Source organism: Hemitrygon akajei, chromosome 2 (genome assembly GCF_048418815.1).
Source record: "Hemitrygon akajei chromosome 2, sHemAka1.3, whole genome shotgun sequence".
Classification (NCBI taxonomy): Eukaryota; Metazoa; Chordata; class Chondrichthyes; order Myliobatiformes; family Dasyatidae; genus Hemitrygon; species Hemitrygon akajei.
The window spans coordinates 43,215,438-43,242,971 of record NC_133125.1 but is presented as its reverse complement, the minus strand read 5'-3'; the positions used below and the strand labels follow the sequence as shown (position 1 = coordinate 43,242,971).

At 38.3% G+C, this 27,534-nt stretch overlaps 1 protein-coding gene across 3 annotated transcripts in view; it reads left to right on the top strand.

The window, feature by feature from the left end:
* The window catches only part of fancc (FA complementation group C), a 180,359-nt gene that overhangs the window by 90,671 nt on the left and 62,154 nt on the right, over nucleotides 1-27,534 (top strand). For all 3 annotated transcript variants that reach the window (XM_073071347.1, XM_073071337.1, XM_073071329.1), the window contains exon 7: nucleotides 5,386-5,547. In XM_073071347.1, the coding sequence (XP_072927448.1) occupies nucleotides 5,386-5,547 (162 nt within the window). The remainder of the gene's footprint in view (nucleotides 1-5,385; nucleotides 5,548-27,534) is intronic.

Here is a 27,534-nt window from a genome sequence, read left to right as displayed (position 1 = left end):
TAAATATACTGTATAGTTTGCATATTTCTCTCAGTGTCCCTTAAATTAGTATTTTATTTCAGATGATAATGTGGTGAGTAGAACAACATTGAAGCACTCCATCATTCTGCTCAGTAGTTCAAATCGAAGAAAGTACAAAACATGAAGAAAGTTCAGATATTTTTACTTTGATTGTCTTCTTTCCATTTCCATCTACTTGTTCTTATTTTGCATATTTATGGTTGCAATTAGAGCTTTCAATGCAGATTCATGAGTACCAGTCTTCCTTTTGTCACTTTGTAACACAGCTTGTTTATGCCCACCGAAGTTATAGATTTGTTAGATATTATTAAATCAGATTGTATGCTACAGTTATTTTTCTTTATTATTATTATTTCTTATTTTTTTAGCTGCCACTTCATTTTGAACCATTGAAGTCACCAGATACTGATTCAGAAAGGAATCCATAGTAGGCTCATTTTTTTTCAAGATTGACATTTATTGTCCATCTCTAATTTCCCTTGAGAAGATGGTGATGAATCAGAATCAGGTTTATGATCACTGACATATGCTTTGAGGCAGCAATACAGTACAGAATGAGACATAAAAACTACAATGTTTCAATAAATAAATAGTGCAAAACAGGAATAGCGAGGACTGCTCAGATTTTGTTTGTTCAGATCAATTATCTTTTGAACCACTGTATTCCTTCCTTCTAGTGAAAATACTCCCACATTCAACTTCAGCTCTTGGCAGAATTTCCCTTTGATGTCCTTTGACAAGTTTTGCCTGTGTATATGGATAGCACAGTGGGCCAAATGCTGCCTTGATGCCAAGGGCATTTACTTTCACCTTACCTTGGAATTCATCCTTTTTTGTCCAAGTATGGTCTGTGGTTGCAATGAAGCCTGTTGAAACCTAAACTTGCACATGGTGAAGGACCTTCCTGACGAAGGGTCTTGGTCTGAAACGTCGACTGTGCTTCTTCCTATAGATGCTGCCTGGCCTGTTGCGTTCCACCTGCATTTTGTGTGTGTTACATGGTACCTTCCATCACTTTGATTATTGAGAGTAGGGTACTTTAACAATAACTAGATTGATTTTTTTTGTGTTTTTTGTGACTAAGATATATCCGGTCAATTTTTCACTTGCCTGAATAGATAACAGTATTATTATTATTATATTCCTGCAGCTCAGTTAGAGGCAGAGCTACTACATTTGGTACTCCTATTGTTCCCATACAGTAGCTCCTACTGTATCCTGTGCTGTCAGCCATTTCTTGACATCTTGTGGAGTAGATTGAATTGGCTGGGCATCCCAGGAGAAAGCTGGGATGCATTATCAAGCTTGCCTTTCTGTTGAACGTGATTGTGAAAACCTTAACATTGTCTCAGGCACTCATGCTCATGAATCTACCTGTGCCAGTATAACCAGTAGAAGTTACCTTCACACACTCCATTTTAACACAGAAGGCACTTTCCAACATTGTTAAGGGTGATAATATTCTTGGAGCCTTGTCCTTTTAATTAATTGTACACCACTTTTAACAACTAGATCTGGCAAGAGTGCAGAGCTTCAAAAATATCTGGTAATCTTGTGTTAGAGCTTTACTAGGCTGTGTACACCACAGCACTTTGATAACCAGTTTGAATTGCCTCATTTGTTTTAAGTAAAATGGGTGGAAAGCCACACATCACAAAGGAATGTGTCTTCTGTGTTAAACTGGAGTTTTGTTGCAGCAGGGACTGTGTGATGCTAACTTCTGCCAGTTATAATGGGCACAAGCAGATTCATGAGGTCAAGATCAAGTCTGTTAATCTCATTCTTGATTCACTTCCAAATTGCTTCAGACCCTGTCTGGTAACTTTGTCTGTCAGGACTTAGCTGGCTTGGTTAGTGAATGTGCTATCAAGCCACTCTTTATGATGGACTTTGACACTGAAATTCTAGAATATGTTATATGATCTTGCTACTTATAATGTTTTTTTTCAAAGTGTTCCTCAATAAAAGGGAATACTGCTTGATCAATGGGAAGATAGATTATGATCAGGAGGAGGTTCCAATTTCCACAGGTGATCTAATATCATGAGATTTTTGGGATCTGGAGTCAAAGTTGAAGGCTCGCAAAGCTGCACTCATGTTCGTGTATCTCTGGTGGATATGTTAAATTGTGTATCAGTTATCAAGAGGGTGAAACTATTAACTTTTCCAACAATTGCTAATAATCATGAATGATTTAATGAAAGACTGGTATTCATATAGTTGCTTCAGAATGGCCTACATTACCAGTTATACCAATTCATTTTAAAACTTTATCTGATCTAGAATATTAAACTTAACATGGACCCAATAGAACATACTTATGTTACATATATCAAAGTATAATTCTGAGTGTAATCAGAAGTTTTGATGCAACCATATGAAGTGGTGTTTCATTTTAGACAGTCTGTTTTATTTTAGGAATAAGGATCTCACCAGTGTTTACATCCATAGGTGTTCAGGACAGCATGCAGCAACTACAAAAACAGTAGTACCCAGTGCATGAGCTGTAGCCTTTGCATTCTCTGAAATGCTTCATTCCAGTGTTTCAGGAAAATCATTGCAGCTCTCCCACCCATTTAAAAAAATACAGTAATGTGACAACTGACTACTTTCAAAAAGTGCTTAATTTGCCAATTGGAAACTAAAATAACTATAACTTTAGTATTTCCAATGGCTCCACACTAGGAGACATAAATCTTTTGGCAGTATATTTCAAAAACTTCTTTCTGCCAAACAAGTAGCATTGCTGGCTTGACAACTTGATTTATGCCACATATGCATTATGTTGAACAATGCAGATTTAAGATTTTCCATTAAAAATTTCATGTAGTTTCTAGTATCAAGAAATAGTTTGCTTTGGAGCAAAAACAGTTACTTCTATTTCTCTTTTCAGCTGCAGCTTGACCTTTTAAGTATTTCCAACAGCTTCTGTTTGGAGATTGTTCATGTCTCTGTGAGATCCTGAACCACAGAGAAATTCTACGAGGGTGGGTGGAGGTTTGCTATTGAAGGGTACCAGATACTTGGAATTTTTTTTTTAAGGACAATGGAACTAGTTTAGAAGGGGCTGCCCTACTTTTAAAATGTAAGTATCATAGTAAGGGTTTATCTTTCAATTACTTATATCACAGTTCTGCTCATGAGGACTGTGATACAGCATTAGAAAATCACATGGACACTATACCTACTCCCCATTGCACCATAACTTTGTTTTCCCACACCGAACACAGGTTCCGATTTCCTTGCTGTAGAGTATGAGTGAGTACAGAAAGTCATAATACTGTTGGCTGATGTTCTTTAAGGATGTAATTGTTATACAGTGGATTCTGGTGAATTGGTGCCAGTATATTTTGGCCCCAATTAGCTGAAGTTTTATAGAAGCAGCTAAAACAGTATAAAAAGACAAACTACTACTTAACTGAGTAACACATTAGGTATTTAAATGAAATACGGAACATATTAGAACATTACCAATACTACTACAGTACTATAAAACTGTGTATTAGTTCCTAATAATTATCGAAGGAAGAATTCATCCATTGTACGCTACCATGTTTTTTGATTGACTGTAAATGAACAAAATCAGCACAGACACCTTGTGCAGATAATGGACTTTTATAAAATGCTTTCAATGATTGCATCCTCCAAATCTTCATTTTCATTATAAAATTTAAGATGATTGTCAATACCTTCAAATTCTTTGTAGTTCCCTACTTGTTGAAGTAGTGAAATCATTTCCTTTTCACTCCTGGTTATTTTAGCAACTCCAAGCCTGAATGCTTGAAACCACAGTGAGCAAAACAGTTCTGACTGGCTTTTTTCTCACTAAATTTCAGTGACAAAAATCACTGCTTTTTGAACACAAACACCTCCAACTGACACTTTTTTAAAAACTTTGCTGTAAGAATGGAGTAATTTCTAGCAGCCATGCAAGTACACGCGACTGATGATAGTTAGAAACTATTTGGCAACATTCTTCTGTCCTAATTAAGTGGAAGACTGTCCAAAATAAATGAAGGGAATCCTGGCTATTTTCTCAATTAAGATTTGTTCTGTAATAGTTGTCCCAAATAAGCAGCGTCCTAATTAACTGGAATCCGCTGTATATCGGAAAATAATAATAAATGAGGACTCCAATTACATCTTTGCACACGTGGCCCAGACAAAGTGCTTGCTATCTGTTTACAATTTCTTAAAAATGACTTCAAATAAATTATTCCTGATTTCTTACTGTTACGTTATTGGAATTAGTTCAATTATATTTATATGTTTATAGTGGTATCTGCTTACTTGGGGCATAAGGGCCACTGTTGAAGAACAATAGGAGATAATGTGGCTGATTGGAGCTATGTTTATTGGTAATTTTGACACAGATTTAGCTAATCAACATTTGTTTCTATAGATTGGAATGAATTAATTCTGTGCCTCTAGGTTGACATATTTCCAGTCAGTTGAATTGGTAATTAGTGAAGAAAACAAAATTGATGCATTCAGTAGATTAAATTCAGCAGTCTTAAATTTGGATCCATACTTTAATTCTTGTATCAGCAGCATTTTAAATCAATAGCATCATTACTTTGGTGGAAACAACTATTAAAATTCATAAGCAGGTGCATTTTAAAATCTGGATTAGATGCTAACTGAGTTTCCTTAAATTGCTATCATACATAATAAAATCACAGATGGATTTTGAACACTACAGCTCCTTTGACTTGTTTCTCAATGTCTGGACATTCCAAATTTGGACAGTTGTTATTTTTTATCTCTTAGGATTCTACCTATATGTCTCTGCTAGTGACAAGTTGAAGTCTGACAAGTATTTGTTAAAAGATAGAACTATGCTGAAACTCTGAAATAAAGTTAGAAAATGATAAAAGTACCTAGATTTAAAACATACTAAATGATTAAGGATGTGAACAATTATATCCGAGTTTTCACAAGGTCACTACCAGTGGACTTAGCTTCCCTCTTTTCAGATATAGACCGATGTGTATTTCCAGCTTTTTTTCATTTGTTTTATAAATTAGAAGCATTTCCTTATTTTTCCATTTATCTTTAAGACATGGCATGGTAGCGTAGTGGTTAAGACAATGCTTTACAGTACCAGTGACCCAGAGTCAATTCCCGCCACTGCCTGAAAGGAGTTTGTAAGTTCTCCTTGTGACTGTGTGGGTTTCCTCTGAGTGCTCCGGTTTCGCCCCACAGCCCAAACATGTGCCGGTTGGTAGGTTAATTGGTTATTGTAAATTGTCCCGATATTAGGCTAGGATTAAATCAGGGGATTGCTAGGCGGAAAGGCTCAAAGTGCTGGAAGGGCCTATTCCGTGCTGTGTCTCAATAAGTAACTGGTGTTGTCTTTTATAGGTTACCACCAGAACGATGGAGGAATGTTTCTATTCTCTGTTTACCTGTTATCACTTTACCAGAGGTTGTTCCATTGGTGGAAGCTCTTCTGAATTGTAATGATGGCTTGGATGAAACTCTCAGCACAGAGTTCCTAGAATCTGTCAGCAATTGTCTTCTACAGTAAGTACATTTAAAGTTGTTAAAGTGTGCTTGTAAATCTTGTCATTTGGTCCGGAGGTGGCATTAAATCCACAATTGAAGCTGTACCATATAAAAATTGAACAGTCAGGGTCTTTACTCTAGAAAAAGATTGACTGAAGGTGATTTGATAGTAGAGGATGAGATTATAAAAGAATTCATTGGGAAAGTGTAGAAAAAATGTTTTCCGTTATGAGATGATCAAAAAGAAGGGCTGTGCGTCACTTAAAAAATCCAAGCAAAATGTCTTTCATCAGAGCTATAGAGAAGTACAGCACATTCGGCCCACTTAGTTCATGATGAAACTATTTAAACTGCCTTCTCCCATTGACCTGCACTGGGACTGTAGCCCTCCATATCCCCACTGTCCATGTAGCTATCCAAATTTCTCTGAAACATTGAAATTGAGCTTGCATGCACAACTTGTGTGGTTATAGTGTGGATTTTGGTATTGGGCAAAATAGCTGGGATGAAATGCATTGATTTATTTAAGGGGAAGCTTAGATAAGTAAAAAGAGGAAAAAATGGAATGCTTGGTCTAGCAGAAGGGGTATGGGAAAAAGCTTATTCAGGCAGCATTTGAGGGGTGAAGAGATGATCCTTTCACATTTGAATCAAAGAAATGGCAAGTTAGGTTGCAAGGTTTGGTTGTAATTGGTAATTGATAACCTGTGCATTTCCTAAACAGTTGAATTCCATCTGTTATTCCTTTACCAACTTTCCCATTTGATCAATATCCTAATGATACCTTATGCAATTTTATTCTACCACCAATTTTGTTATCATGAGCGAGCTTAATAAATGTGCCTCTTAAATTCTCATTTAAATGTATGGCCTGGTTAAGCTTTCTGCTGCTTTGCTGTGAGGTATTTCATTTACTAGTTTTCTGTAAAAGCAGTGGGTCCTGCTGGTAGAATGTTTTGGTTTTGGCTAAAGATAAGGGGTCTTGTTGTTCAACTTTGGAATGCAGTGTCAGCCAATCAGGATGGTGGGATTGGGAGAAGGTTCTAGAGGGAGCTGGGCAGAGAGAGATTAGTGACATACAATGGTGGGGCTCTTGGTATTTTGACAGGAGATGCGGAATAGAGAAGATTGGGGAGGTGCCCATAGGATTCGATCTGACGGGAAGATATGATTGCAAGGAGTGCTTCATGAGACGAAAGAGTCCAAGATGGTGATTGCTGATGAGAATTCAGTGCCATGAGTAACAGTTTTACCTAGCTTTTGGAAGAGATGAGCTGCAATGGTCATGTGCACATTTAGACTGGTCTAACTATAATGGGGCCTTTTTTTTCTTTCTTTTCTTTCTCTGAATAACTGTTTGATAAAGCTGAAATTGGTAAATATACTTTTTTAAATAATTTTATGCTGGTGTATGATTTGTCATGTCTTGGCAACTGGTAATTCTTGTGGGCAGTATTTACATAGCATCGCTCAAATTGAGCTTCCGTTAATCTGAAGATCTCAACTTTACTGTTTGGTTGAACCCGAAACCATGCCGACCCTAGACACATATTGTTATAAAGGTGGCCTTCTCACCACTGAGTCACGTAAATGTTAGTAGAATTAGCTTTCAAGCTAAGTTTGCATACAAGCCTGGTGAGAAGGTTGCATAAATTATTAGCATATAATCAGCACTGATTCCCGTGGTCACAAACCAGCAATGTGTAAATAGCTCTCCACTATCACCCTCTGCTTTCTACCCCAAAAAACCAATTTTGTATCTAATTAATCAGCTCACCCTGGATCCCATGTGTTCTAACAGGCTGGCCTACCATGCAGGTCCTTTGTCAAAAGCTTTGCTCTGGTGCATGTGGGTAATATCTACTGCCCTACCTTCCTGAATCCTCTTGGTTAACTCTTCAAAAAGCTCAATCAAATTTGTGAGACATGATTTCCCATGCACAAAGCTATGCTGACTATCCCTAATCACTCCTTGCTTTCCAAATGCAAATAAATCCGTTCTCTCAGAATCTCTTCCAGTAATTTTCCCAGCACTGATGTAAGGTTTACCAGTCTGTAGTTCATTGGATTATCCTCACTATATCTGTTAGATAAATGCACAACATCAGCAAATTTCCAGCCTTCAGTACCTTACCTGTGGCAAAGGAAGTTTCAAAAATCTCTGCTTAGTGCCCCAGGATTCCATTCCAGGATGACCTGGCCAGGCCCTGGGAATTTATTCGCCATTAGGCGTTTCAAGACCTTCAACTTCTCCTCCTTCATATGCTCCAGATTATCATTGTTCCCTCTCCTGAATTCCCTAGTTTCCACATCCTTTTGCACAGTAAGTACAGATGAATAGCATTTATTTAGTACCTCAACTGTTTCCCATAGTTCCATATATCGATTACCTTAAAGGATGTACCCTCTTCCTAGCTACCTTTTTTACTCTTAATATACTTATAGAATCTTTAAGTATTCACTTTTCGTTTATCTGGCAGGGATATCTCAAGGTCCCTCTTTGCCTGTTGGATTTCCTTCTTAAGTGTACTCCTATATCCCTTGTTTCATTGAAGGAACCTGCCCATACCTAGAAAAGGCCTCCCTTTTCCTGACCAGAGCCACAATAACCTTCATCAATCACAGCTTTGTAATCTTGCCAGCTTTGCTCTTTACTCTAACAAGAGCATTCTGGCCCTGAACTCTTCTTATTCTTATTTCACTTTTAAATGACTCACACTTGTCAAATGCTCTTTACATGTAAACATCCTCTCCCAATCAATTTTTGAGAATTCCTGTCTAATGGTATCAACATTATTCTTCCCCCAATTTAGAACTAATTTGAGGACCTGCCCTATTTATTTTGATGGCTATCTTGAAACTAATAGAATTATGGTCACTGGCCCATCGACACATCAACCATTTACATATTGTGTGCCACAGTTCTCAAGGAGACGTTGTATTGTGTAGGGGGAGAGAGAGTTTAAAAGAAGTGAGCAGGGGCAGTCGACTCCACAGTTCTTGAGGAGACATTGGATTGCACATAATTAGGCACAGGTAATAAAAAGAAGCTAGGTTTAATTGGAGTGGCCATTGTGGGAGTGGGCCAGTGTTAGAGTGGGGAGTTAAAGCTTTGGCTCAATGAGGAGAGACACAGGCCATAGGTAGATTTTTTTTTGTTATTGATTCTTTATTTCTTCTTGAAAATTTAGAGCAGTGGGGATGTCAGTTATGATACTGGAATGCTCCTCTTGCAGGATATGAGAAGGCAGGGAGATTTCTTGTGTCCCTGACGACTATACCTGCAAGAAGTGTATCCAGCTGCAGCTTCTATTGGACCGTTTTAAGGATTTGAAGCTGGAATTGGATGAACTCCATAACTGCAGGAGGGTAAGGAGTTGATAGATAGGGCATACAGGGGTAGTTACCCATGGTGCAGGATACGTGTAACTGGGTGACTGTCAGGAGGGGGAAAGGGCAACCAGTGCAGAATACCCCTCTAGCCGTTCTCCTCAACAACAAGTATACCACTTTAGATACTGTTGGTGGGGAGATGTCTTAGCAGTACCTTGCACTGAGTCTGGCTCTGTAGCTCAGAAGGGAAGGGGGTGAAGAGGCGGGCAGTGGTGATAGGGGATTCATTGGTTAGGGGTACAGAAAGGAGATTCTGTGGATGAGAACAAGATTCCTGGATTGTATGTTACCTCCCGAGAATCAGGATGAGAGATATCTTGGGTTGAGTCCACAGCATTCTTAAGTTGGAGGGTGAACATTCAAAGGTCATGGTCCACATTGGTAACAATGACAAGGGTAGGAGGGTTGACAAAGTCCTACAAAGTGAGTTCAGGGAGATAGGTGCTAAGTTAAAGGACAGGACTTCCAAGGCTGTTATTTCAGGATTGCTATCCATGCTATGTGCTAGCGAGGCTAGAAGTAGGAAGAGCATACAGTTTAACATGTGGCTAAGGAGATGGTGCAGGAGGGAGGGCTTCAGATTTTTAGACAATTGGGCACTCTTCCAGAGAAGGTGGAATCTGTACAGAAGGGATGGTTTGCACCTGAACTGGAGGTGAACTAATATCCTAACAGGAATGTTTGCTAACGCTGCACTGGGAAATTTAAACCTGAGGTGCAGGGGATGGGAACCAGAGCTGTGGTAGAGATAGTGGAGTGGTTGTGGGGAAGGATGTTGTTAAGCTTACACACAAAGTTGGGAATCAAAAGGTCAAGTCTGGTGAGACTAATGTTCTGAGCTGCATATACTTTAATGCAAGGAGTGCTGTAGGAAGGGCGTGGGTGTTTATGGCATGGATCAGCGCATGAAATTATGACATTGTAGCCATTGGTGAGACTTGGTTGCAGGAGGGGCAGGACTGGTAGCTCAATGTTCCAGGGTTCTGTTGTTTTAGACATGATGAGTGGGAGGGGTGGCATGTAAATCTAGTGAGGCTTTATGGGTAGAACTAATGAATAAGAAAGGTATTACCACATTAATGTGATTATATATAATAGACTACTCAACGGTCCACAGACTTTACAGGAGCAAATTTGTAGAGATCGTTGACTGTTGCAAGAAACATCAGGTTGTGATAGTAGGTGATTTTAACTTTTCGCATATTGACTGGGACTCCCATACTGTAAAAGGGCTGGATGGAAAAGAGTTTGTCAAATGTGTTCAGGGAAGTTTCCTTAATCAGTACATAGAAGTCCCAACCAGAGAGAGTGCAATTCTAAATCTCCTATAGGGAACGAGACAAGACAGGTGACAGATGTTTGTGCAGGGTAACACTTTGCATCTGGTGATCATAATGCCATTAGTTTCAAAGTAATTATTGAAAAGGACTGGTCTAGTTCTTGGGTTGAGATTCTAAATTGGGGAAAGGGCAATTTTGATGGTATCAGAAAGGATCTGGCAAGTGTGGATTGGGACAGGTTATTTTCTGGCAAACTTGGTAGGTGGGAGGCCTTCAAAAGTGAAATTTTGAAAGTACAGAGTTTGTATGGTCCTGTCAGAATAAAAGGCAAGGATAACAGGTTTAGAGGACCTTGAATTTCGAGAGATATTGAGGCCCAGGTTAAGAATTAAAGGAGGTGCATAGCAGGTATAGGCAGATAGGAAGAAATAATGGTATGTATAGAGTATAAGAAGTACAAGAGACACTTAAGAAGGAAAGCAAGAAGGCTAAAATAAGTCACGAGGTTGCTCTAGTAGACAAGATGAAGGTGAATTCTTAGGGCTTCAGATATATTAAGAGCAAAAGGATAGCAAGGGACAAAGTAGGTCCTCTGGAAGATCAGAGTAGTAATCTATACATGGAGCCAAAAGAGATGGGAAAGATCTTAAATGTATTTTTTTGCATCTGCATTTACTTGGGCGACAAACACAGCGCCTATAGTAGTGAGACAAAGCAGTGAGGTCATGGTCTCTATACAGATTACAGAGGAGGACGTGTTTGCAGTTTTAAGGCTTATCAGAGTGGATAAGTTCCAAGGGCCTGATTAGATGTTCCTTTGGACCTTGTGTGAGGTAAGTGCAGAAATTGATAGGGTCCTAGCAGTGATACTTAAAACATCTTTAGCACTGGTGAGATGCCAGAGGATTGGAGGATAACTAATGTCCTTCTGTTTTTTAAGAAAGGTTCTGAGACTATGCCGGAAAATTATTGGCAGGTGAGCCTGACATCAGTAGTGGGCAAGTTATTGGAAGATATTCTAAGAGATCAGGTATATAAGTGTTTGATATACAAAGACTGATTAGGGATAGTCAACATTCCTTTGTGTGTGTTGGGTCACATCTAACCAATCTTATAGAGTTTTTTGAGAAAGTTACCAGGAACGTTGATGAAAGCAAGACAGTGGACGTTGTTTATGTGGACTTTAGCAAGGCCTCTGACAAAGTTCCGTATGGGAGGTTGGTTAAGAATGTTCATTCGCTTGGCATTCAGGATGAGGTAGTAAATTGAATTGGACGTTGGCTTTGTGGAAGAAGCACACAAGGATCGTTGCTGGTTCTTCATTCAATGATCTGGGTGATAATGTAGTAAACTGGATCAGCAAATTTGCAGATGACACCAAGATTGGGGGTGTAGTGGACAATGTGAATGATTATCATGGTTTGCAGCAGGGTCTGGACCAGCTGGAAAAATGGGCTAATAAATTGCAGTTGGAATTTAATGCAGACAAGTGTGAGGTGTTGCACTTTGGGAGGACCAACCTGGGTAAGTCTTACACAGTGAGTAGTAGGACACTGAGGAGTGCTGTAGAATGGAGGTATGTGGGAATAGAGATGCATTATTCCTTGAAAGTTGTGTCACAGGTAGATAAGGTCGTAAAGAAAGTTTTTAGCACATTAGCCTTCATAAATCAACATATTGGGTTCAGGAGATGGGGTGTTATATTGAAATTGTATAATACATTGGTGGGGCTTAATTTGGAGTATTGTGCAGTTTTGGTCATCTACCTATTGGAAAGATGTAAATAAGATTAAAAAGCACAGAGATAATTTACAAGGATGTTGCCAGGACGTGAGGACCTGAATTATAGGGAAAAGTTGTGTAGGTTAGGACATTATTCCCTAGAATGTCAAAGATTTGATAGAAGTACACAAAATTATGAGGGGTATAGATAGAAGAAATGCAAGCAGGCTTTTTCCAATGAAATTGGGTGAGAGTTCATGGGTAAGGAGTGAAAGGTGAAATGTTTCAGAGGAATATGAGGGGAACTTCTTTACTCAGAGGGTGGTGAGAATGTGGAACAACCTGCCAGCGCAAGTTGTGAATGTGGGCTTGATTTCAACATTTAAGAGAATTTTGGATAAGTACATGGATGGGAGGGGTATGGTCTGGGTACAGGTCAATGGGACCAAGCAGACGAATAGTTCAGCACAGGCTAGATGGGCCGAAAGGCCTGTTTCTGTGTTGTAGTTTTCTATGACTCCACGACGTACTCATTTCCTAATAGATGGTCAGGCTTAGACCCTTACCTTGTAGTATTGTCTACATGTTACTAAAGAAACTATTCTTGGGCATACTTAACAAATTTTGCCTCATCTAATCCTTTAGCATTAAGACAATCCCATCAATGTAACAGAACTTAAAATCACCTACAATTACAATCCTATTATTTCTATGCCTATCTGTAACTTCTCCACATAAGTACTCCTCTAAATCCCATTGATCATTGGAGTGCCTTTAGTGTGATCCCATCATAGTTACCCTTCTCTTTTTTTATTTCTAAGTTCTTCCCTCCGTGACCTTGGTGAACATTCCTTTCTGGATATCCTCTTCAAGTACTGCCTTAATATTTTCCCTAATTAATACTGCAACTCCCACTCTCTTACCACTACCTGTGTCATGCTAGAAGCATTACCACCTTCGATGATGAACTGCCAATTTTGCCCATCTCTCAGTTATATTTCCATAATGCCTATAATGTCACATTCCCATGTGCTGATCTGTGTGCTCTAAACTTACCTGCCTTACTTCAAGTGTCTTGCATTGAAGTAAAGTCTATTAGACTTTCCATACTATCGGTCATGCTCTTGTGTGTCCTTTTTCATTTGATACATACTACTTTGGGTCCACCCTGTCACCAGACTAGTTTATAGGTAGTAACTGTTCCTGAACCTCTTGGTGTGAGTCCAGAGGCTCTTACACCTTCTACCTCATGGTAGAAGCGAGAAAAGAGCATAGCCTGGGTGATGAGGATTTTTGATGCTGCTTTTTTACGGCAATGTTTCATGTAGATGTGCTCAATGGCTGTAAGGGCTTTACTCATGATGAATTGGGCTGAATCCGCTACCTTTTGTAGGATTTTCCACTCAAAGGCAGTAGTGTTTCCATACCAGGCCGTAATGCAGCCAATCAGGACACTTTCCACCAGACATCTCTTAGAAATTGGCCAAGGATCTTGATGACATGCCAAATCTCCACAGACTCCTGAGGAAATAGAGGCACTGTCATATTTTCTTTGCAATTATATGTATATGATATGTCCAGGATGGGCAGTTCTTGAATTTTTAGTTTTTCATGCTTTACAATTGTTGCTCTTTTTTGGGTTCTACTATGAAAATAGAAGCATTTGATTCACAAATAATAATTCTCAGTTGAATTGATCAAAATTGCTGGTTGTAATACTCATTTATGTGAACTATGGGTTGGGGACTGAATACTTTTACAAGGCACAGTACCAACATAGAGTCATAGAAAAGTACAGCTCAGAAACAGGCCCTTCAGCCCATCTAGTCTGTGCTGAACCATTTAAACAAACTATTTGACCTGCACTGGGACCGTAGCCCGCCATAACCTTGCCATCCATGTACCTATCCAAATGTCTCTTAACTGTTTAAATTTTTGTCCAGTCAAGGTGGCACCACCAAACAATGATTCCTGAGGTGACATCGTCCAGATGGTCAATTATTTCACTTTTTCTACACTTTATTTTTTACCATGGTTCCATACATGTTGATCTTTAATGGGACTTACTACCTGCCTACCCCTCCATTCAATCTGGATAAACTTGTGATGTGACCACCTCCCTGGAATTGCTATCTAGAACAATCCTCGCCTGCTGTATGCCCCTCGGTAAGTCCAGCTGCTGCTCCAACCAATCCAAGTTGTTTGAGAGAAGCTGTCAAAGACACCTGACTTCTCCCTGTTCTTCCATATTTGTTTCAGTCGGAGCATCTCATTAAACTGACAATTATTTCTAGCTTTTAAGATTGTACTGGGTTAAAATAAATGAAAAGGGTAGACCTTGACTTACCATATTCTGTCACCACTCAGCTTCTTCACAAAAAAGATTCCCTTGTCAAAGCTGCTGAAATTAGGTCTCAAGCACAGCACTTCCATCTCAAAGGAGACCTTCTCAAAATGGTTGCTCCATTGTCTAGTCTACAGAGATTTTGTCTGTTGAAAACTCATTCAAGAGTCTTTTAAACCAACTGCAATCTGTATAATAATGTGCCTCATGGTTCAATCTCCTTGTAGTTAAAATGCTCATTTTCCCCCAGACTCCTGAGGATGTTTTTATTCCTCACAGGGATATTGATGTCCTTTTATGATGTGATATTGCTAAAGTGCTCTATTAAAAATTAATGTTCCATTAATAATAAATGATATTAATTTAGAAAATCATCCTTTGACTGTATTTATTTTTGCTTTCCTTGTGAAAATTTAATGGAACTCTTCAATTTCATAATTTCTCATTTTTAAATTGTGGGTATTTAAAAATATATTAAGAGCTTAGAAATATAATGGATGGCATGTAAATACAGTGTAAAATTATCAGCAATTCAGTATTCATTTCGTTTTCTCATTGTTTCTACCTTGCATGACATTATCATAAAGTTGTCAGCATTGACTCAGTGTCAACACCCAACTCTGACTCAGAAAGTAGGGGGTTCTAATCCACTTCAGGGATTTAATCAAGGCTAAGAAATCAGTGCAGCACCAAATGGGTACTGGTCTGTTTAAAGTGATTTCTTTTGATTAGATATAAAACATCAGTTAAACTTTGAGTTTGATGTAAAAGAGCTTGGCGTACAAATACGTAACATTCCTGAAGTAGTGTGTGTGGAGGAAAGGGATGGACAGAGCAATTTAATAAAAGGATTCCAGGTGACTCAGAAATATGTCTTGCTCAGATTCTGTTGCAAGGTGGAAGGGATTTGTGATGATTTGGTGGCTGGTTCAGTTGCTAAAAAGAGTTAGGAGCAGCATTTATTCTATCCCAGCTATGGTCTGATGAATATTTCATGCCAAAATTCTACAAAAAATATTGATTATTTTTCATATGAATTGTTCTACAATTCTCTTAAATCAAAGAGCTCAAAATAAGATTTATAATATGACAAAAATTTGAATTATTGCATAATAAGATTGGCCTTATCTTTAAAGGTAGCTTTTGTGAGTTTGAATAATACTGGTATTTGGAGGCCTATTCTATACTATTTTAATTTCCTTTGCTATGTTGAAGTTCACCCCACTAATTTTGTCTTCTCTGTCCTAGTGTGAGAGCGTGGTTGTGAAATTTATGATCTAGGTTTGTCTCTTGAGCTTGTTCTTTACCTGTGTTGTACACTTCTGGCACACACATTTTCTTCCATTTCAAAAGTAGATAAATAATTTAAACCAGTTCCATGTATACCCAAAACTTGGAAACTCAAATGGCTCGTGGTATCCTTCCTGCTATTTTCCTGTGTAGCACCGTGAATTCACATGTTTTCTACCAAGTAGCACAATCTTTAAAATAGAAACAATTGGTTAAAAAATAACTGGATCAGACAGAGAAATGCTAACAAAATTTACAAAGGAATATTATTATAGGGACAGAATAGAACAGAGGAATTACAAAAAAAGAATGGAACAGGAAAAGAAAGAGAAATGGGCTGTTGGAGGCCAAAAGGGGTGTGTGGTGGGGAGGAAATTTATGAAGAGGCTTTATCACCTAAACCTTTATATACTGATGCCTGCTCTGAGCAGCACTCAAGATAATTAAAAGTCTTGTGCCAGACCACAAGATTATTAAAAGCCTTGGGAACCCACTGCTTTCTGTCAGACACCAAGATTAACTCACACTGATTCTGAAGGCCAAACTGTGTTGCTGCTAAATGTCAGTTATACGTTGAGCTGAGACATCTTGCCTGCCACCTCATGCTTTGCAGGCTTTTATTAAGAAAAAAGTGAGAGACTAAAAAATATTGAACCTGAAGGCCAAGGAGGGTTGTGTCTTGCATCTGATATATGATTTTACTTTCTCAACGCCTGCTTTAATTCTGTTAAAATCTCTCTTATCAAAGCATGAGTTACTAGACCTTGTTAACACTATGATTCCCCATATGCAGTTACTACAGTTGATCATCATCTACGGTATAATTTGTGCAAATGAAAATTCATTAGGATTCCCACATTTATCATAATCTAAAATTTTGCTGGTTGTCTACATATAAGACCATAAGACAGAGGAACAGAATTGGGCCATTTGACCCATCGAAATTGCTCTGCCATTCAATCACAGTTGATTTATTATCCTTTTCAACCCCATTCTCCTGCCCATAAATTTTGATGCCCTTACTAATCAAGAACCTATCTTCTTCTGTTTTGAATATATCCAGTGAATTCCACAAATTCACCACCCTCTGGCTAAAGAAATTCTTCCTCATCTTTGCTTTAAAGGGACTTCCTTCTATTCTGAGGCTGTGCCCCCTGGTCCTAGACTCTCCCACTATAGGAAACAGCCTCTTTGTGTCCACTCTATCCAGGTTTTCAATATTCAAAAGATTTTAATGAGATTCCCCCTAATACTAAACTCTTGCGAGTACAGACCCAAAGTCATTAATTGCTCTTCATACCCTTTCATTGCCAGAATCATTTTACTGAACCTCTTTTGAACCTTCTCCATTTTAAGCATATTCTTTCTTAGATAAGGGGCTCACAGTACTCCGTGCAATCTGACCAGTGCATTATAAAGCCTCAGTATTACATCCCTGCATTTATATTCTAATCCTTTCAAAACGAATGCTAACAACGTTGAGACCATGTTTGGTTCGGTAGCATTGTTGAACACTAGCAAAAAATGGGGTGGTGGCTGAAATTCAAGTTTTAAGTTGCTCAGACCAAATATTGACAGAGTATGAAAATTGGCAGAAAGATGATGAAGTGAAATTGTTTTAAACTTTTGCTCATCTGTAATAAATTGCTACATTTGTAGATTTTTTTTCTCAAATCAAGAAACTGTATGAACAGATGGAAAAATATAATAACATACTAGCATTCTTTAACTAAGTATTATTTACAGTAATCCTCCAAAGTTGGTGGCAAATGTTGCATTTTTTTAATGTATGCAATCCCAGCTCTTCATACTCAAACATTAAATTGTGGCTTGTGATTTGGCATGAATAATTTATAGTCTCCAAGCCCACACAGAAATCATCAAAAGCAAATCCATAAACTACTGCTTGGTAAAATATATTCCTTTTGTACAGATTCCAAAGATAGCATTGTGGAATGAATTAACATACCTTTTAATGTAAGTGTGTGCCAAACTCAATATTGAAAATTAATCTGAATTGGAACGAGTTGGATGTTGAGCTTTAAGTGAAGTAATCGCCTTCCTTGGCAATGTAGTATTCTGCCACGTTTGAGATAATCTGATAAACTGATTTTGTTACAGTGCTTAGATTATGGTCAGGAACATACACAATTTTTTACCACAATGAAATAGTAATTCTATTTTGCAAAATATATTGCATAATTTTAACTTCATTGGGATGTAATATGAACAATTATGTATTAAAACTTTAAATTCATTTTAATTTTTAAAAATCTGGTACAAATTATGATTGTTCAGTACTTAGCTTTAAATATTATCCTGTACAAAAAGCTGTAATCAGTTAAGCAGAGAGAATACTCACAGCTATACATAGACCTCTATTTACTTATACTAATATTAAACTATAGGCAAAAGTATTTATAACTTTATAATGAAGAGTGACACATAGGGTTTGAAAAATATCCATTGAAATGTGATATCGGATGAAATCATAATCACACAAAAATAAAAGATTCTAAGAGCATTAATTTTGGAATTTTAATCAACCTTTTAGTGGTGGAAGTCTTTACACCAAAACTAGCTATAATTCAACACTGCTTAGTAATTTCAGTCCTATTCTCCTACTCCCTTCTTTAGTCCTACTCCCACTCTGACTCTGTTTTGGTCTCTTTAACAGTTCCAAAAAGGATCAATGTTAGCTGGAGGAAGAGCATCTTGTGTTCTTATGACAAATTACCAGTCTGCTGGACCAACATGAATTCAACAATTTCACATTACCCTCCTTTCAATTTGTATTAGAACTGACCATTTCTAGTGCAAGCTCATCAACATGTAATATTAACTGATTTTCTTTTCCTGCAGTTACTGCCAAATTTGCAGAATATGTCCTATATTCTATTTTAATTCAGATTTTCAACAATTCTAATCTCCTTCAGTTCTTCCAGACAGATTAACTCTTTTCAAACCATCTCCAGTCTCCCTCAGCTAACAGCTCCCATTTCAATCATTCAGTCTTCTTTGGTCTCCAGCCTCACGATCTACATCGAAACTTTTCTGCAGCTTATTGACTCACTTTTACCAATGTTGATGAAAGATAATCAGTTTGCATAATTAGCTCTGCAGATCCTTTCTGACCTGCTGAGTAATTGCATAACATTCTGTTTTTATTTTGGGTTTCTAGCATCTGCAGCTTAAGTTTTGGCTAGAATCTAGTGTTGTGAAAATCAGATCCACCTACGGCCTCACCCCGAATGATTGCTGGAATCTCTTCAAGTCTGATCACCTCAGGTGATTCCCTGGCTCTAATCTTTCACTGAGCAACACAACAAATTTCACATCAGTCATAATAAATTTGATTCTGATTCTTATCATTTTCATTTATCCCAAGTAAATATTTTATACCTGGCCTGATATCTGGTTCCGAATGCATTTTTGTTTTGTGTTGCCCCAAACCTAAGAGGCACTTTAGTGCTATATTTTTTGATGAAGGTCTGAGTTTGATAAGTATGGCTTTGCATTCTAGGAGGATTGAATGTGAAAATTGTGGAGGCTTCAGAAGAGTGCAGGATGAGAGAATGTTTGAAGACAATGGGACTTCTGTTTTTTAAGGCAATTGGTGTTGTACAGTGAGGCTGGAAGCTTATTGTTTTTACGATCCAAATGTATCATAGATGCTGTTTCCTAATAATGTACCTGAATTTTGTGTTTAGAAATTACAGCAAGATTATCTACTTGTTTTAGACCAAGGGTAGCAAAACATCTTTCTTCTCTGAGTGGGATAAATGCTCACTGCAGAACTTCTGAGGTGCTGCTTAGGCATTAACTTTACAGAACTGTGTGCTTATATTTTTTTCGGTAGGTCCTACATTTTGGAAATATTTTGACAGAATTGAACACTTCCAAGGGGTTTAGAATGGATAATATTTGACAATGAGAGTGACAAATAAGATGAAAATCAACATGATTGATAGCCAGAAACAAAGAAATATAGAGGAACAGAGTGATTTGGAATTATCTCAACAGGTTCCTGAAAATAGAGGGGTTGATAGTAAAGCATTTCGTATCCCAGCCTTTATCAGCTAAGGCATAGAAAATGAAAGTAGAAGCTATGCTAAAGCTACATAGAACTAGCAAAACCATTGCAGAATACAGTACAGTTCATGTCATCAAACTACAGTAAAGATTCTGTGTGCTCTGGATCTTTTCATTTTGAATTGCTGACGTCAACTGTCTCAACTTCAGCACTCCTCTCTCGCCCTTGAACTTTAACCCTCTGAACACACTGCCTTCCACTCTCTCCACATCAATCCGAACTTGATCATCAAAACTGCTGACAAAGGGGGTGCTGTTGTAGTGTAGTGCACTGACCTCTACCTTGCTGAAACTCTCAGCCACCTCTTCGTACCTACCCCTTGAAGAGGACCCCTCTCCAGACCATCAGAAAACTGTCTCCGACACCATCACTGACCTCTTGAACTCTGGAAAGCTCTCATCCACTGCCACAAAACTCATACTTCCCTTACCCCACACAGCTCACTTCTACCTCCTACTGACTGGACCGTCCGGGTAGGCCTATCTGCTCCTGCCTTACTGAACCTGTGTCTTCTTATCTCAATTCCATTCTATCCCCTTGGTTCAGCCCTATCCCAAATACATCTGTGATAGTTCTCATGCCCTCGATCTGCTCAGTAACTTTCAATTCCCTGGCCCTGACCACCTCAATTTCACCATGGATGTTCAGTCTCTAAACACTTCTATCCCCCATCAAGAAGGCCTCAAAGCTCTCTGCTTCTTTCTTGATAAAAGAACCAACCAATACCTCACCACCACAACCCTCCTCCGTCTGGCACAACTAGTGCCTCAACAATTTTTCCTTTGCCCCTCCCACTTTCTCCAAACCCGAGGGGTAGCCATGGGCATTCTCACAGGTCTCAGCTATGCCTGTCTTGCTACATAGAATAGTCCATGTTCGAAACCTTCCCGTTATACTGCCCAACTCTTCCTCCACTACATTGGTGCTGCTTCATGCACCCATGCTGAGCTCATCATTTTTATCAATTTTGCCTCTAACTTTCACCCTGCCCTTAAATTCACTTGGTCCATTTCTGACATATCCCCCTCTTTTCTCGATCTCTCTGTCTCCATTTCTGGAGACTAGCTATCAACTGACATCTTTTATAAACATACTGATTCCTAACATTATCACGAGTATACCTCTTCTCACCCTATCTCCTGTAAAAATGCTATTCCCTTTTCTTTGCCTCCACCATGTCTGTTCACAAGATACAACTTTCCATTCCAGGACATCAGAGATGTCCTCCTTCTTTAAACAACAGGGTTTCCCTCCCTCTACTATTGATGCTGTCCTCACCTGCATCTCCTCCATTTCCCGAACATCCGCGCTCACCCCATCTTCCTGGCCTCCATAATAGTGATAGAGTCCTCTCTTGTCCTCACCCCCATCAGCCTCTGCATCCAACACATTATCCTCTACAACTTCCACCATCTCCAAAGGGATCCTACCACTAAACATATTTATATCCATCCCCCATCCCCCCACCTCCACTTTCCGCAGCACCTTCACGATTCCCTTGTCCGTTTATCCCTCTCCACAAATCTCCCTCCTGGCACTTATCCCTGCAAGTGGCCTAAGTGCTACATCTGCTCATGTACTTCCTCCCTCACCTCCGTTCAGGGCCCTAAACAGTCCTTCCAGGTGAGGCAATAACTGCTGAGCTGTCTAATGTGTCTGGTGCTCCTGATGCAGCCTCCTCTACATTAGTGAGGCCCGTTGTAAATTGAGCAACTACTCTGGTAACTGCCAAAAGCGGGAAGTCCCAGTGGCTGAACACTTTAATTCTGATTCATTCCTGGTCTGACGTGTGGGTCCATGTCCATCTCTAATGCCAAGATGAGGCCATCCTCAGGGTGGAGGACCAACAACTTATATTCCGTGCAGGTAGCCTCCAACCTGATGGCATGAATATTGATTTCTCCTTTCGGTAAACAAATTCATCCTCCCCTCCTCTATTCCCCTCTCAGACCTTTTACATCTTCCCACCTGCCTATTACTTCCCCCGGGTTCCCTCCTCCTTCCCTTTCTCCTAAGGTCCACTCTCTTCTCCTATCAGATTCCTTCCTCTCCAGCCCTGACCTTTACCGCCCGCCTGGTTTCACTTATTACATTCCAGACGGCCTCTTTCTCCTTCCCCCATCTTTTTATTCTGGCATCTTCCCCCTTCCTTCTCAGTCCTGAAGAAGGGTCTTGGCCTGAAACATATTCACTTCCATAGATGCTGCCTGACTTGTTGAGTTCCTCCAGCATTTTGTGTGTATTGCTACAGTAAGGACACGATGGCATCAGGAACAGTGCAGCAGAGATTCACAAGAACACTGCCTTGAATGGGGAATTGTAATTTTAGGCTGAGGCTGTCAACTGGTCATCTATTTCTGGTATGGATATAATAATCCAAAGAACTACTTCTTTTCTTTTCAAATCTTTTTATTAATTTTTTTAAAAAAAACAGAAGAAAAATATTGTTACAAGACATTTGAGAGTACATAATAGATTGATTAACATTCAAATATATATTGATCCATACATAGAATCTCTCAAACTCATATTATAATATAAATGATTAAGAGAAAACCCCCCCCCCAAAAAAAACAACAACAACTAAATAAAAAAAAACTAACCAACATGGGCAATCGCATAATGTTATATATATACAGTAGTGCCTATGACTCCCAACCTCCATCCACACAATTCAGGATAGTGACAATAAGGTTCAGGATCAGACCGCTTAATTCATATGAAAATGCTGAATAAATGGTCTCCAAGTTTCCTCAAATTTAACTGAAGAATCAAAAACCACACTTCTAATTTTTTCTAAACTTAAACAGGAAATAGTTTGGGAAAACCACTGAAATACTGTTGGAGGATTGGCTTCTTTCCAATTCAGTAAAATGGATCTTCTAGCCATTAGTGTAATAGTGTCCTTGTTTACAAAACTATTGGAAAGATATTTTTAATATTATTTCAAGAGTTTTAAATATTAATCTCCAACCACATCCTTTTACTGCAATTTTTGGCCTACCAATGATAGATAATAAGTGTTTATCCGCTTCATCCCAACGAATGATTGCATTTATTACACTAATGGCTAGAAGATCCAAAGAACTACTTCTTGTGCTATGAATTTCAAGGATTCTTGAGAATACAATATATTTATCTGAATACTAACCAATGAAAACAATTAAAATTTTTGATAAGTAAATTTTTGTCCATGAGAAATGTTTAATTTGCAAAATTAATTTTTATTTTATCACATTTATATACTAAATCTTTAACGTAGCTGAAAATTGGGAAAAGTCTCTTCATATTAATTTGTGCTGCTGTGGTGCGTCAGAAATGAACTGGCATCATGCTGCTTTAGGGTCTAGAGCTAATTTCCAGTGGAATTGTAACAGTTGTTGAAAACTACAGATTCATCTACAGATAATATGTTCCTTAACGGAAAGCAGTAATAAAACCCAGCAGCACACCAAGTTAGAGGCCAAAATATTTATTACTAAAGACACAAATGGAAATAACAAGCTGGGCAAATTTCATGGACCATATTGTTCTTGCTGGTCATGTGATGATGGGTAAACTAGTCTTTGTAGTCATCATATTACTTGAATGAACACCACAGTGAGTGTAAAAGGTGAGTATTTTAACTATGTATTATATAGTAAACTTTGTTTTAATTGTCCTTTTCTAGTACTGATAAAAATGTTTCGTTCATGGAATTTTCTTCTGTTCTACTGCTGCATCTTGTACTTTGGATGGAAAAGGTTTAGAGGGATGTGGGCCAAATTGAAGCAAATGCGTCTACCTTGGATAGGCATCTAGGTTGGCATAGACATGTTCAGCCAAAGAGCACATATCTGTACTGTATACCTCTATGACTAAGAACAGAAGAGGCAGAAAGAAGCCATTCAAGTCCTGATGAAGGGTCTTGGCCCCAAATGTCAACTGCTTATTCCCATCCATAGGTGCTGCCTGACCTGCTGAGCTCCTCCAGCACATTGTGCGTATTACTCTAGATTTAAAGCATCTACAGAACATCCTGTGACCATTCAACTCCTTGTGCTTTCTTTTGGTTCAATAACATGTTCCTGTATTATTCCATATCATGTGCAGTGGTGCTTATTACAGCTGACCCCTGCATCACAGGAGAGTTGTGTTTCTAAACAACAGTCCACATGTGACATTCTGTAACAAAGTCAAAATCAGGTTTAATATCAATGGCATATGTTGTGAAATGTGTTGTTTTTGGCAGCAGTAGTGCATTGTAATACATAATAGTAAAGGAAGCTATAAATTATAATAAGAAGCACTGTATATATAAAAAAATTAAATTAGTGCAAAAAAGAAAAAAAAAAGTGAGATGTTCAGGAGGTCATGGTCCATTCAGAAATCTGACGGCAAAGGAAAAGAAGCTGCTCCTGAAACGTTGACTATGTACCTTCAGGCTACTAGGCTACTATGATACCTCCTCTTTGATGGTAGAAGTAAGAAGAAGGTATGTTCTAAAGAATGGTGCTGCCTTTTTTGAAGCATCACCTTTGGAAGATGTCCCTGATACTAAGAAGGCCAGTGCCCATGATGGAGCTGGCTGAGTTTATAATATTTTGCAGGTTTTTCTGATTCTGTACAGTGGCCCCTCCACACCAGACAGAGATGCAACCAATTAAAATACTCTCCACAGTATATCTGTGGAAATTTATGAGAGTCTTTGGTGACATACCAAGTCTCCTCAAACTCTAAATGAAATATAGCCACTGTTGTGCTTTATTTGTAATTGCATCAATATGTTGAGCCCAGGATCAGTCTACTGAAACATTAAGCGATATCATCTGCAAATTGAATAAAATAAATTCTCAGTTTGTTTACATTAAGTAATCTTTAGTTCATTTATCTTTATTTGGATTTAGTTTAAGTATATGAAAGTATTTTGTTTTTTACAATTTTTAATGATTGCTTCTGAATGTCAAAAAAAATTCAGAAAGGTTTCAACAACTTTGACAGATGACCTAGCCAGGTGAGTGGCCAATTTCTGGTTTATTTTCAGCATTTTTGTGAGTGAAATACTCGTACCTCTGAATGTGGATAGCCTAGACGCTGAGCTGGGCCTCCGCCGGTTAAGTTGGAGGCATCTTTGTATGATGTAGTGACATCAGACCAGGTTTCGAGGTGAGTAGTCCAGGGTTCGGATCCAGCCGGCTCCTTTCAACCCGTGCGGATTGAGCATCGAGTTAGCAACTCGGCCTCGTGAAAAAACAGACTGGAATGCTGAAGAAATGGCAAGGTTACTGCAAGGCATGGAATGGAACAACAACAACGATCTTTGTATGATGAGCTGCTGTCAGGAAGTCTATACCAGGCAATTATGTTAGTTCAGGTTCATTATTTTCAGCCCATGGAGCCACCAAAGCTGTTGAGCCCTTCTGCTGTTATGCTACAACTGAGATGAGTTTATTTAGAACAAATGCAGGACTGGGTATCGAGCTTCTGGTCTCCATGGCTCTACCTATGACCGGAAGCTGTTGCAGAAAACTTCTGGGGCAGCTAGCAATTTTGCTGTTCTGGAAAAACTTTCTATTTTTCTGCCATTGTGTAATCAAGAAGGTTGGCCTATAGTTTGCAACCATTTTCTTATTCTTCCAGTCTTTCCCACATCCTGCAGTCTTTTGTTTCTATCATTGAGTCTGCGCCCATTGAATCAAATAGTGCATTTAAGCCAATATCCAACCCATTTATCCCAAGTTGGAGTTGCATGTCCAGTTCTAGGCATTGTACTCTAGGAGGGATGTGGTGGGATAGGAAAGAGTTTTACCAGGAAGTTTCCAGGAATTATAGTTTAATGGGTGGACTGGAAAACACATCCTCCTTTGAGGAAGCAGCACTGAGGCAATTTAGATGATGTATTAAAAAACAGATTTTCAGCTAAGTGACTGTAGCAAAACTGTTTCCAGTGGCTGGCAGCTTGGTAACCAAAGGGCATATTTAAGATAACTGCCAAAAGAAACTGTAAAGATCATGTGAAATGTTTTCAATTCAGCTATAATATAAAATCGAAGTATGATTGCTACTGATGAGAATAGCATTCTGATGACAGGGTTTGTGGTATGGGACCTGAAGAATCATAAACAGAATATTAAGTATATTTTGTAAGGAATTTGTATGTCAGCATTCAGAAGACATTTTGATCTAGTCTGTTTGAAGTGGACTTCAATTCATTCTCCAGATGTAAAAGACAGGAGACTAAACCTATTCAGGGGAAGTATAATCTTAATTGTGTTCTTCCCTCAAAGTTTTAACTTCAGATGGATATATTCTGGCTTTCTCTGTATACTTTATTTAAGTTGGAATACATTTGATTTTTGCCTTCACTAAAGCACTCCTTGTACTTTCTGCGTTAATCCATTACACCTGAGTGATTATGTTTTGGGTAAATTTTATTCTGTGTTCTTAATATGTGCCTTGCACATTTACATTCTGGCGTTTTGTTTTGAGAGGGTAGGTTTATGTTTCACAGGTGTTTGGCCACTTTGTGTAAAGTTGCAATGTATTAATGAAGTTAAGTACTGTAAATAAGGAAAACTTTTGTAGATCTAAATGGCTGATCTCAGTGCTCTTGACAGTCCTGGAACTGACTGGCAAGACTCCTGAGTAACAATAGTTGGCAAGAAGAATGAGTCAGAAGAAACCCTGGCCAACGCTTCTAGAAATCTTGGACAGTTGGCAATGCCCCACCACAGCTTTGCAATCTGTCAAAACTGTCAGCTCTTCTAGTGTTTCTGAATGTTGCTGACAATCAGAAGTTTAAAAACTTAAAGAACTAAAACAATTGAAATAATTTAAAGAGTTATAAAAATCACTAAAATACTAAATATTTAAAAAATACTAAATACTTCAAATAAAACAAATAAATTTCTTGATCAGACCTTACAGTCTCTATTTAAAAAAAACAGGCTTTCAGATCCTCTGCTAATTTGGACCTCAAATTTCCCATTGTAGCTGTTGGGGAAAACTTGAAAAGCCTGCTCTATTACTGGACTCCAAGGCAGAACTAGTACAATAGGTTTGTGATTTTAACATTTGCTCAACACCTAGAAATTGCTAACACTTACAGTGAAAAATGCTCAGTGTGGACTGTTGGAAAAACCTAGCAAAAGTTCATTCTATTCAGAATTTGATAGTCAGCCCTCATAGAAAATTTGATTTATAGCCAGGCAGCAACAAGCACCAATTAGTGGGCATGGGCTGGAATTGACATTTATATTTTTGAAAATAGCTTTTTGATTTTATTAAGGAACTGTTTTGGTTGCTGGGTTCCCCACTGGAAGCATTAAACTGAAGATGGGAGCTGACAGTTAGCAAGACAGATGCATTCCATTTCAGATCAAATAGGAAGAATTATTCAAGTCTGCATTGATAGGGAGTAAATGGGTTTTACACGACCTTGGAGGTTGAGGGTAGTAAAAGAATCTGTAAATTGTAATTTACCAACTTTTTTAGATCCCAATCATTTGGTACTTTGTCAGTGTTAAATCTGGGTTTGGTGTGTCAATCACTGTTTGAAATGTCTGTGAAGCTCTTGATCTCTATGATTTCAGTGGAAGTTTTGAAGAAAGATAGAAGTAGCAGCTTTTTTTTCTGCAAAAGATTCCCAATCATTGTGCAGAGTTACAGTAAAAAGTTGGAAATATGCCTGAAATTCTCTACCTATATGTTGATGCATCTATATTTATTTGTAAATCAATAATATGTTAAGAGCTGAACTCCTTTTAGTTAAATACCTTAAAAAATATGTAGAGTTTAAAAAAATTGAACTGTAAAAAGTTCAGGCATTTTGCTGCTTAATATACAATTTACAAGATATTGCTAAACAATTGAAGTCATAAGCATGCTTAAGTACGATTTTTTGA